Raw genomic sequence first — 12577 nt, forward strand, 5'->3', positions numbered from 1 at the left:
GGGGACAAGATTGGAGATAATGCCATTTGTGGCAGATATTACCTGGCACCTTTCTGAATAATACCTTTCATATTCATTGACTTTACCTCTAATATTAATTGACTAGCTCAGTATGTGGGTTAAGGTATGTTTCTTTCTTTTTTATATTCATATTCCTTCCTAAAATATCCTCCTGAGGCAATAGGATAGTATTTAAGTTATTTAGTTGTCCCATTCTGCTTCACTGCTACATGACACTAAAATTTCAATTATATTAGAAAAGTAAGGCATTTTATGATTTGTCATATTCATGCTTTCAATGTTTTACTTTTATCATACCGTTTTTGGGTCCCAGAGGCAAAAGACAGTTCTGATATCTGCTACAAGATGAATAAAATTGGAAATAAATTTGGATACTGCAAACACAAGAAACATGTATTAATTCCTTGTGAAGAAAAGTATGTGCCCTCTGAGAGTGTTTTGCAAAATCAAAACAGCTCTTGTTCTGACAGCTGCCAGCCTGTTTTTACTGAGGAGATTAGGAAGAAAGGGAAGCAAGAAGGGAGAGAGCACACATCCCTGATGGAATTAACGGGCATTTATGTTCTGTATTTTGTAACTGAAAGCCATGGAACACAAGGAGGAAAGATGGGAAAGATTTAAGATTCTTAGGAAGAAAGGGAGGAAAAGAAGCTACAAAAAAAAGAGAGACAGAAGCAAACAGAAGGAGGGCGAAAATAAGTAGAAAAGGGGAGAAGAGGAAAAAAGAAGGAAAGCCATCAGAAGAAAGAAAGGTAGACGCTGAAGTTGAAGACAGAATGGGACAATTGGATGTTAGATCTGATTTTTAAAAAGCATGTGCTGACCCCCACTTCTGGGTTTGTTTCTGACATTTGGCAAGGCTTTCTGTGTGCCCCCAAACAGGATTTGGACTGAAAACAACAATAACAGAAACCTAGAATCAACTTCAACTTTGCTTCTAAATATAATCCTAAAAATGGGCAGTAGCTTAACTTCTCTCACTTCCAATTGCGGCCTAATCTGTAAAGGAGGGGTTATAATGATAGCAACTTCATAGATTTGTTGTGAGAATCAACTGATGTGCTCCACGCAAGAAAGAGTAAGAAGGAAATCTTAATATCCTGATTCAAGTTATGTTAATTCAAATTACTAATAAGAAATATTCTCCTGTAAACTTGAGCTAATATTGCTTTATGAGAATTACATAGATATCATAAAGAAATACAATCATTTTACATCTTTGTCTACTCATCTCAGTTTCCAGGGTCAGGAAACAGGGTCCAACAGTTTACCCAGCCTCTCCTGGGCTCTGACAAGCCTGGTTTAGAAAAACCTGACCGGGCCACTTCACTTCCAACCTAGTCTCTAAAGTTCTATTGTATTTTTGGTCCCAAGTGTGAGAATACTCTTCCTTTCCTTCAGAGGTATCAAATGTGGAAAGATATTCTGCACAGGTGGGCAGCATTCTTCTGTCCTTGGAGAAGAAAAGATCTATCACCTTAAGAAGCCTCTGAAGCAGAATGCCACTGAATGCAAAACTTTTTTTTTATACCACGATTCTAAGGATTTTGGCCTGGTTGCTCCTGGAACAAAATGTGGAGATGGACTGGTAAGATGAAGGCCCTTTGTTTTATTAAAACTGCTTGTCCAGTCACTTAAAATCTCATTGGATCCTATAAATGGTTCCAGAGGGCTTATATATGGGAACACAGAAAAAAACTCTGCAGTATTTTTTTTAATTGAGCAGAGTAGCAATAACACTATAGTAAATATTCATTTTGCTTAATATTTGTTATACAAATTATGAAAATATTATAAATGTGCTTAATTAGCGTCTTACAGTAGATGCTCAATAAAATTATAGACTGATTTTTTAAAAAAATTTATTTGACTATGAAGTAGCCATAGAATCTTCATTTATTTTATTCATTCAGACGTATTTACTGGGCACATACTATGGTGCCAGTGTCTGTGCAGGACACACTTGATGTAAAGATGAGTGTACTTGAGAATTTCGTAGATTAAATTAAGTGTATCACTACAATCCAACTCAACTGTTTTCATGGTGATGTGATCAATGTGCACGAGTCCAAAGGAAGTGACTGACTTTACTTGTAGAACACAGAGTGGCATCTTCTGATGCCATTAAATGAGCGACATTTCAGCTTTGACTTTATGAACAACATTTTTCAACACACAGAAGATGAGAAAAGACTTTTTAAAAAGAAATATACCTACATAATATGCAAAGGTACAAGTGTATGGCATAGACAGGTAGCTGACAATTTCAGAGTGACTGGCACTCCGAGTGAAATGGCAAAAAATTAAATTGAACAGGTAGAGTGAAGCCTGATTGGAAAGGCTTTATCACTCCAAGATGAAAACGTGAGAATGTAAACTAAAAACAGTAGCCATCTCATCAAGGTTTATAAACAAAAGAATATTTGAAAAAATATAACGCCGTAGAGAAAATCAGCAATTTTGAAGTTGAGCAGTTTCTGTGATATGCACCACCCCCTGACACTGCCATCCACAAGCATTACAGTATCATTCATATAATGAGATAGATAAATGAATTGGAAAGTAAAAATTCAGCATGTAAAAGCAGAATCAGAATTTAATAATTTCATAGAGACCTCTATTTCAAGTCCATAGATTTAATTATACAGTTTCCCATTGAAAGACTAAATAAACATAAAAATGGCGAGGAGTTAATACCTGTGAAAATTTGGGTATGTGTACCAACCACAAACTAGAAAGTTCAAGGACGTTCAGTAAGATAGAGTATATGAGGCATTGGTTTGAAGAAAATACCGAGTAATTTTCTACTCACTTCAGGTAAGGAAAATCAGCCAGAGGTACAAAGCAAACGTACGACATCCCTTTCACAGAATGGCAGGAATTAAGCCAAGAAAATGATAGGGGAGCAGTTGTTAAGGAACACTTCGTGATTGTGCAAACACATCACGACCATGTACCACCACACTGAGTGCCTAATTCCTTCTAGAGAAATCTTAGTACAGAAGTGCGCCACTCAGAATGGTACCAATTCTTGAACCAATTCCTATTGAGGGAATCTATGCATAGCAAACGCTGGTCTGTAGAGGTATCACAAGGACACTACTGACAGAATTTGTCATTTTCATATTTATTCTGAGATACTATTTTTTAGACTTGAGGAACTTTAAATGTCTAAAAACATTCTAGTTTCTCTTAGTAGTTATTCTTTCTGGCTAAATTTTAATTTGGCATGGGAAAAGAGGACAAACATATCCCATTAACCCTGGGTGCCCTTTTCCTTAGTTATACTATAGAACTTACAACATAGATAAGAAAAAAAGATGAAAAGTAAAAGACGAGAAACAGTAAGAGAGAAAGATAGTAGACTGCAGAGAGAATGACAGTAGAGGAGAGAAGAGAAGAAAGAGAGGAAATTAGTTAATTCTTTCATTCTCTACCAGAGAAGAATTGCTCAAAAATTGTCTCTGTAGTTATCTCTTTATTAAACATACAGAACAGCAAAATCAAAAGAAAATACATCTCAGTATTTTCCTTTAGTTGAGCCTGAAATACCTGAAGTGAGGTCTACGTGGGTTTTAAAACAATGTTTCTCAGTGTTTAATCATGTATATAGAAAACCCATTCTAGAAGCATAAGGAAAGAAGATAAACAACAGACATAAGAGAATTCAGTAGTGAACAAAGGAGACCAGTCTGAGATATCAAAGATGATAGTCTCCTGTGAAACAGATGCATTTTTAAAAAGAGGAAAATCCTTTAGAAATAAGTTAAATTTATTTTATACTATTTAGAAGGATATTAAATCTATAAAAATGATATAATTTGAAATCAAGAAGCACTGCCTTCAAAGTGCAAAATGAATCGTGATTGCCTGTTTATATGCAATTTATGCAGTAAGCCATGGAATAGAAACTCCAGGAAAAAAAAAAAAGGGAAATTGGAAGCTAAACTTCTTAACACAGAAAAATAAGATAAGGAAATTTTTTAAAATAAAAGAAAATGAATAAAAGCAAGAGAAACAGTGCTAAGAAACCTGATACAGTGTTAATAGGAATTCTAGATAAAGGAAACAGAATAGAGGTAAAAAAATGTAATTAAGGAAATAATACTCAACAATGTCCCTGAGCTTAGGAATGCATAAAGTAAAAACTCAGTACCGGGAAAGAATCATAAAAATAAATGAGCGTTTAGACTTATCTTCATACCATGAAGTCAACAATAAAGAAAATGTTCTATGAGCACAAAAGAAGGCAAGTATTATTTTTCAATAGGAAAAATTATCAAGTTACCATTATATTTATCTCCAACAAAAAATGCCGGAAGATAATGCAGCAAAATCCACAGTTTTGGGAAACAGATATATGGTGACCCTAAAACCATATATATAACCAAGCTATTATTCAGAGTGTAAAGTAATAGAACGACACCCGCACAACCTTATGATTAAGACAATATACAGTAAAATTAGACAGCATTTATTTTCTGAAGAGAAGAATAGTCAAGTACTCCAGCCAATTGGAAAATGAATTTAAATTGAAGTGATATCTGCACTTTCGTATTCACTGCAACATTATTCACAATAGCCAATGGAAACAATTTAAATGTCCTTGGACAGGTGAATGGATAATGAAAATGTGATTATATACCTAAATATATATATACACATATATGTGACTTTATATATATATGAATATTATTTAGCCTTAAAAAATAGAAATCCTTTTTAACAACATGGATGAACTTGGATATTTCACTTATGCTAAGCAAAATACGCCAGACACAGAAAGACAAATACTGTATGATCCCACTTATATGTGGAATCTAAAAAAATTAAAGTCAAAGAAGCAGGAAGGAGAATGATGGTTGCTGAGGATGAGGGGTAGGGAAAACAGAGAGACATTGGTTAAAGGATACAAACTCTCTGTTATAAAATGAATAACTTCTGGAGATCTAATGTAAAGCATGGTGACTATAGTTAATAATACCGTAATGTGTACCTGAAATTTTCTGAGAAGTAGATCTTATGTGTTATCACAAAAAAAGTAACTATTTGAGGTGATGGGTGGGTTAATTAGGTTGTTTGTGGTCATCTCACAATGTATAAGAGTACCTAAAGTCATCACGATATACACTTTAAATATATACAATTTTTAATTGTTAATTATACCTCAACAGAGTTGGAAAAACATTTCCAGATGTAAGCTTTTTTCTAAAGAAACAGGTAAACCTAAAAATAACAGTTGACAAATAAATGAGCTAAGATAAGCCAGGCAATAACCACAAGCAACACAACAACAGTAATTTGGTCATAAAACCTACCCCCCAAAATGAGCATAATTTAAAACGAAAGTAATAAGTATAAATAAGAAGATTAATTGATTTTGACAAAATGCCCAACCAGCAACTGTGAAATAAACGACCATAGATCCTTATCAAATCAGAAAAAAACCTCATAGAAGTAATAGAAGAAATTGCTGCAGTTACAATGGTGGAATCTTTGATAGATTAACATTTGAAGAATTAATAAGGGCATAGACATTATAATAATTAATGTTTGTATACAACAGTATTTGAATGTGCAGTACACATTTCAAATAACCATTGAATATTTATAGAGGATTTCTTCTTCCACAGAAGATTCTACACGTGGTTTTTCACAACAGAACAAATGATGCAAATTCTAAGAGCAAGTAATTCTAATTCATCTTGGTGACTTCATTTCTAGGTGTGCAGCAATGGTGAATGTGTGACTACTGCACAGGCCTACAATTCAACCAACTGCTCCTCTCAGTGCAATGAAAATTCTGTAAGGTTTGACTCCTTTTAAAATTAGTGTCTTACCAGTCACTTATTTACACAAGACTTCATTCCTGAGCCCATGTATAAGTGCAGGTGTGCACATGAGCGTGTATGTATGTATGTATGTATGTATGTATAGTGATTTTTAAATAAAATATGCATTTGGGATCCATTTTTTTCATGTATCGTCAATAATATTGATCCAAAAGCCAAACCAAGTATTATACATAGATAATGCCCGTGTTGCAAGTATATGTCTTATCATTGGACTGGTAATCTAGAAACCCAGGAGCTTACATATGAATGAAGTTTAAACCTGAAGTTTAACATTGGATCTATCATAATTTCACTTACAGTTAAATTACACCAATATCAACATTAGCCTAAAGCTTTTGAGAAAAAAAATAAAAGCAATTTTTTTCACTCATTTAACACTGTTCAACACTAGCAGTTTGCATGTGTGGGTAACATCTTTCCTAAGCCAAATTAATCAGCAACACGTATATAGAGTTGTACTCTTTCAATTATTTTACATATATATTAAATTTTAAAAGCTTCATAACAACATTAAAAGACATGTACTATTTCTATGCCCACTTTTAGAGATGGCGAACCAGTCGCACTGATGGTATGTGCAAGGAAAAGCTGAGAATTCAATACAGAAAGAGTGTGTGTTCTTAACCATTACACAATGCTCTTTGATGAACTAAACATTATGCCATCACTCTTTTCCCACATTAATATTATCTCACTGTTACTAAGCCTAGTTAGAGTCTCCTCTTTGGCTATGACATGTCCAGCTCTAGCCGGGCTGTTCATTTAATAAGATTTATGGCTTCTGGAAAAATAAGTCAAACTACCTGGCTCATCTGGTTTTGAATTTGTCAGGATCATTCTCTTGTTCCAAGGCCATCTTCAAAGACAGCTGCTCCTTGTATTTTGTTTGCTTATTTTTCCCAACGTTGATTTTGGTATGTTTAGTTAATTAATCAATAAAAAGTTCATGAGTGCGTGGGTGTGTGTATTTTTGGGTGTGTGTGTTTGATGTAGAGCTGGCACTAAGCTAAATGAGCTTCAAAACACAACTTACCTCAGTCCTTTGATGAATTATGATTTACGGCTCTTCCAGGTGGATGACGGTGAACTTGAGTGCCAGTGTGAGGCAGTACAGGCATCTGCGGAATGGGAGGAAACCTTAAATGTTACCAGTGAGCATCCTAGATTAATATAATATCTTTCCTATATTAAAAGCCTCACCAGTGAGAATGCTTTTTGCTTATATTCTAAGTCTACTGCACATATGTTGTATTTCTGTATGGATTTGCATGGTCTTCTTGGTACATTGGATATTTAAAAACCCAAGTTTGAATTTACTAAAATTTCTTTTTAGAATGAACGTATCTCCTTCTAGTTAAATTTGGATGAGTTCTTCTAAGAACCCGTAACACAGTAAGGCCTTTTCTATAGTCAATAACTGACAATCCAACTTTTCCTGCTGACTGTGATTCCCTTAAACACAATGGAATCTTGGGTGGAGTGTTAATTGTTAATACAGATAATAATTTGTGCAATGTTTTGGTCTTTTACTTTATTAAAAAAAATAACCGGTGGAGGGAGAATTAAAGCCCTTTAAGGAAGGAATAAGCAGAATTGTAACAGCTCAGTTAAGTGTTAATATTCCATCGTCCTAAAGTTGATGTCCTGGCTGAAGTTCATGTGTCTTAATGTTACAGATATCTCCATCCTGGTGGTTGGGCTCATCCTGGTTATTACTGGTGTTGTGGCTGTCATAGTATTAATTCGTTACAAAAAATGTATTTAAGTTGAAGCAAGTTCAAAGGTATGTCTGTATTCTCTGTGTGTTGAAGGGGACCATGACTGAGACTATGTAAGCTTTATGGCCATAGAGATGGGAGAAAAGTATAAGCCTCTTACTGAAGGCCAAGTAGATTAGTAATAAGTCAAGCTTTTACACACTTTGCTCTCCTTGAAATGTTTATCCCAGTGACTCCCAAACTTTGCTGCACACTGGAATCAAAAGGGATTTAGGATTGACATACATATACTACTATGTATAAAATAGATAACTAATGAGAACAGACTGTACAGCACAGGGAACTCTACCCAATGCTCTGTGGTGACCTAAATGGGAAGGAAATCCAAGGAAGAGGGGATCTATGCATACACGTGGCTGATTCACCTTGCTACACAGCAGAAACTAACACAACACTGTAAAGCAACTATACTCCAATTTTTTTCTTAAAGAGGGATTAAAAAAAATACTAAATTTGATTCCTCCATCAGATTTAATTGTTATAGAGTGTAACATGAGTGTCAGTCTTTAAAAAATCTCCGAGATGATTTAATATTAACCACTGGCTTACCTCATACTTTAGCTGGTATCAACATTCAATTCCTTTCTTGACAGCCCACCGAGAGAAACCCTAGGAGTGGAGAATAAAGGATACTTTGGTGATGAGCAGCAGACAAGGACTGAGTCCATCTTACCTGATATTCACCCCCTACATGTAAGAAAATATCATTCGCACTAGTTAATCAATTTAAAAAGTAGTTGTATGTATGTTTGAAGTGGAACTATCCCTAAGCTAAGTGAGGTGGGAAATGCAGAATGGTCTAACCTGATTCCACACCAATAACCTTCCGTTGACAAGTGGGGAAGGAGAGGACGGCAGGACTCAAACATACCAAGACACTATTTCAGAGCAGAATGGTTAAATAAAATACTAATTTGTGCATGACTGGAAAAATGTACAAGCATAAACCATATTCTGGGATATGAAACAAATCTTAATAAATTTAAAAGAATTGGGGTCATACAAAATATGTTCTCAAAATAAAATTCTATTAGAGATCAGTATCAGAAAAATACTGGGAAAACATCTTTTTCTCGTAAAAAATTTAAAATGTACAAGACTAAACGATGGTGTTAAGAGATAAATATTTGGGGGTAAAAGTGTAATCACATGCAAGGAGGAGGTCATTATTTTAAGTTGGGAAAGTGGCTAATTCGGGGGGAGGAAGTGGGTGACAGTAATGATAGGAAACTTGAAATGGCAAAGTTTTATTCCTTAATCAGTGCAGTGATTGCAAGGATATTTACCTTAAATGGTTCATTAAGCCATGAATCTGTTTTGTGTGTGTTTTTTATCTGTATTGTATTTTCCCAAGAAATGACTAAAAATGAATAAGGGTAACAATGCCAACTATTAGTGGGGATATAGAGAGTAAAAACTCTCATAAAAGCTAATGAAACTTTAAATGGTACAACCAATAGGTAAAATTCATACTACACCCTAAACGTGATCATACACATTCGCTGTAATCCAGCAATTCCTGTCATTATGAACACACCGAACAGAAATGTGTACATGTGTATATCGGAAAACATCAACAATAATGTTCCAACAGCATTATTTGCAAAAAGTGAAAATAATACGAATGTCCAATAACGCTACAGAGAAGGAAAAATGAACAAACTACTGACATTTACAACATACTATTGTATGTGATATCTTACTGTCACATACTCTTAGACAACACACCGAAACTAAAAGCAAACTGTATGATTCAACTTATATAAATTCAAACTGACAAAACTACTCTATGGTATTAGAAGTCAGGGTAGTCGTACCACAGGGAAGATTTTCAGAGGGAACGGTTAAAGTTTTATGTTTTGATCTGGGTGGGGTTCGGTTACCCATAGGTGCTCATTTTTAAAAATTCACCCACCTCATACTTTCTGTTTGTACATTTCTTTGTGTATCTTTTACATTAAAAGAAAAGTTTATTAAAATGACACCCATAGCAATATATGAAAACCTAATAAAAACGCTGACAATCCTGTAAAAGTCCCTGCAAGCAGTGGCTTGTTCAACACCTTTAACAACAGCTATGATTTCCAAAGCATTTGATTCAGTGGAAAAAAAAAAAAATGTGAGTGCTGGTTAGGAAGCTACAAAAGCATTCCTTTTAAAAAAGTTAACCAGTGAGGAAAGAATTTGCGATAAGATTATACCGATGAAACGGCCCACTAGGACCTAAGTCTTGAAGGAAGTATGAACTGATCATTGTTAGATGCAAATGCCAATGAAAATATAATGGTGCTAGTATTTTAAAATTAGGATTTTTTTTTTTTTTTTTTTGGTTTTGCTCCACGGCTCCAGAGATTTTGAATGCTTTACCCCAACTCTCCATGTCCCAAAAGCCCTGTGCTTTTTACTGTACAATATTACAGAACAAGCTCCCACCCTACCCCCAGGAACACATATATGACATTATAGTAGAAAGGCTTTTACTGAACTTCTCTTACTTATGTCTGTATAGTTACCCTTTCTCTGGTAATATGATGGTTGATCATTTTTATCCAATCATACATTTTATTATGCCAGTGGTGACCCAAATCAACAAGTCTACATTGTCCACGCAAATGAAAGGAAAATATTGTGTAATCATTTTTTAAGCTTACACTGAGATTTTCTGATATGAAAACACAGGATGCTAATATCAGGTTTAAATAAGAAACTGAATGTAAATGCACTTAGCACCGTGTCTGGTATATATTTAGCACTTAATATGTGTTAAGTGTCTACTATGCCTCATGCACTGTCGCAGTATCTTTGCTAATTACATTTTCTTTAAATTAATGTGCAAAACAGTTGCACTCCCAGAGAAAGAATTCAGGTGAAGTTAGCCTGAGCGTATGATCAATGATAGTCACCAGAGGTTCAAATAGAGCCTGGGGCATATTTATATTGAATACAAAATCCTTAAGGGCTTTTTGGATTTTTAGTTAAATGGGGGAACTTAGAAGAAGAGCTTATATTTGTTAAATATATGAATGAATTTAATTAACCATATAGCATAATATATTATAAATGTAGATTGTATAGGACAGTTTGGGTCCTTGAATCTCTTGTTTAGGTTTTTTGTATTATTTGTCATAAAATTATATGAATAATAATGATTTAGCTGACTCCTGTCTGATACATTAGTTACCCATCAAAGGCCAGTTCTCAGCAAAATTGTGGTTTGGAAAAGATCTGTGTTTGGTGTCCTTTCCCAGTCACATTAATGATATTTGGTTAGCTTTTCTGTCTGGTACCCAGTGCCTCTCCTAGATCCTGTTTCCACTGAACCATGCTGCCTGGTTGTATTAATGTCCACGGCGGGCGTGGGGGGGGAGGTTTAAAAGAAAGCACTTCAAAAAAGGTAACTTCCGGCAAGGCACATCTGCATTACAATAGTAAGCTCTGGAAATCCTCACAGACCTCCAAGGTCCAAAGGGATGTGCCTGGTTGTGGAATTTCAGGCATGCAGACAATTAGAGACTCTAAGATTTGGAAGTTAGTAGACTGACCTTGAACTACTCATATCATAACACGTAAAGAAACTCCCACTCTTATATGTATGCTTGATTTACAGATAAGTTGTTAGACTCATCCATCGCAAGAGAACAACCTAGGCAAGAATATGGTCTCTGTGTGTTTCAATATCTGTACATTTACTAGGACTGTATCCTAGAGACGACTAGCAAATGTATTTTGTAGGCTCGGAAAACAGTCATAGTTGTTTGAGCCCTAACTGCAGGTTAAGAGTATCTCTTTTCGTCAGCCAAGAACTGCAGAGTCCTCGGAGAGACGTCAACCAGTTTCTTGAGTCCGCACTGCATCACGCTGGTATGGTCCCTTGGCTCTTTTCTGTTGGTTGTGCTGGTCTGTGTACATTTCACTAATAATCTTGGTACCACTTAACCACTCATTGGTCCCTTGAAAATTTCCAACAGTATAACATGGCTCTCTGACTTGAGGCAGAAACAGGAACGTCCTACTTCTCAGCAGGGCTGGGATTAGGGTGATAAAGAGCACAGAGACTCTTGTAAGTACACAGTCAGATACCGTCATTATTTAAAATACTGACTGTGCTCATCATGAATTCTTGGGAATTAGTTCTGATTGTTTTTTTAAAAAACAACACATTAACGTATTATTGATTGTGATCACAGAGTTTGTTGGTACCCCTTAAATGCTGCTCCTGGGACAAATGCCTTGCTCACCTCGCCCTGGTCCCAGCCCTGGTTCTCAGGGATCAAACCCAATGACAGCTTCCAGAGAGGCCTTGATCAGCAGAGGGCTTTCCGCTAACTGAGGAGATGTCTTCCCTGAATAAATATTGATGAGAAAGAAACAAATTAGCTAAATCAGCCCACACATGCACGAGAGACACGGAGCCAAAAAAGAGATATTACCAGGTCTCTAAGAGCCCCTGTACCTTTATCTACACCTGTATCCTCAAGGTCACACAGAACACTTCCTATTCAGAACTGGACGCCGAAATCGAGACTCTCAACTACATCTTTGTAAACTCAGCAATTCTCATTACGCATTGTTCAATGGCCAGAAGGGTGTGATTAAGGTAGTGTTCAGTCTGTGGCTCCACAGAATCTGCCTGTCACACAAAAGGGTCTCAGAACGCGCTGTATAATCAGGGTGGCACGGAATGAGCATATCTCCCCATGCCCTGCTCCACCAGCACAGTCCCTATTTATAAATTGGTTTTACTGGGATTTCAACTGAGATTTTTTTTGAATGAAAGCTCTAGTACTTGAAAAATGTTTGGCAATCTTCTTACCAAATATATTGTTGGAGAGAGTTACAACCAGGATAACAAGGAAACATGGCTTTTGATAAAACTTCACTTATCCTGAACTATCATTGCCTCACCCCACCCCCATCCCCTCC

General features: G+C 35.7%; 1 protein-coding gene across 1 annotated transcript in view; it reads left to right on the forward strand.

Annotated features, from left to right (window-relative positions):
- The window catches only part of ADAM7 (ADAM metallopeptidase domain 7), a gene marked incomplete at both ends in the record, with an annotated part of 43490 nt that extends 31244 nt beyond the window's left edge, over positions 1–12246 (forward strand). Inside the window, 10 exon segments of the mRNA XM_082843711.1 lie at positions 335–437; positions 1423–1609; positions 5746–5826; positions 6949–7027; positions 7553–7638; positions 7640–7659; positions 8248–8347; positions 11451–11475; positions 11478–11515; positions 12133–12246. Coding sequence (XP_082699837.1) covers positions 335–437; positions 1423–1609; positions 5746–5826; positions 6949–7027; positions 7553–7638; positions 7640–7659; positions 8248–8347; positions 11451–11475; positions 11478–11515; positions 12133–12246 — 833 coding nt within the window.
- Positions 12247–12577: the final 331 nt, after the last annotated feature.

Source organism: Leucopleurus acutus, assembly GCF_964270905.1.
Source record: "Leucopleurus acutus genome assembly, chromosome: 7".
In the NCBI taxonomy this organism is placed as follows: Eukaryota; Metazoa; Chordata; class Mammalia; order Artiodactyla; family Delphinidae; genus Leucopleurus; species Leucopleurus acutus.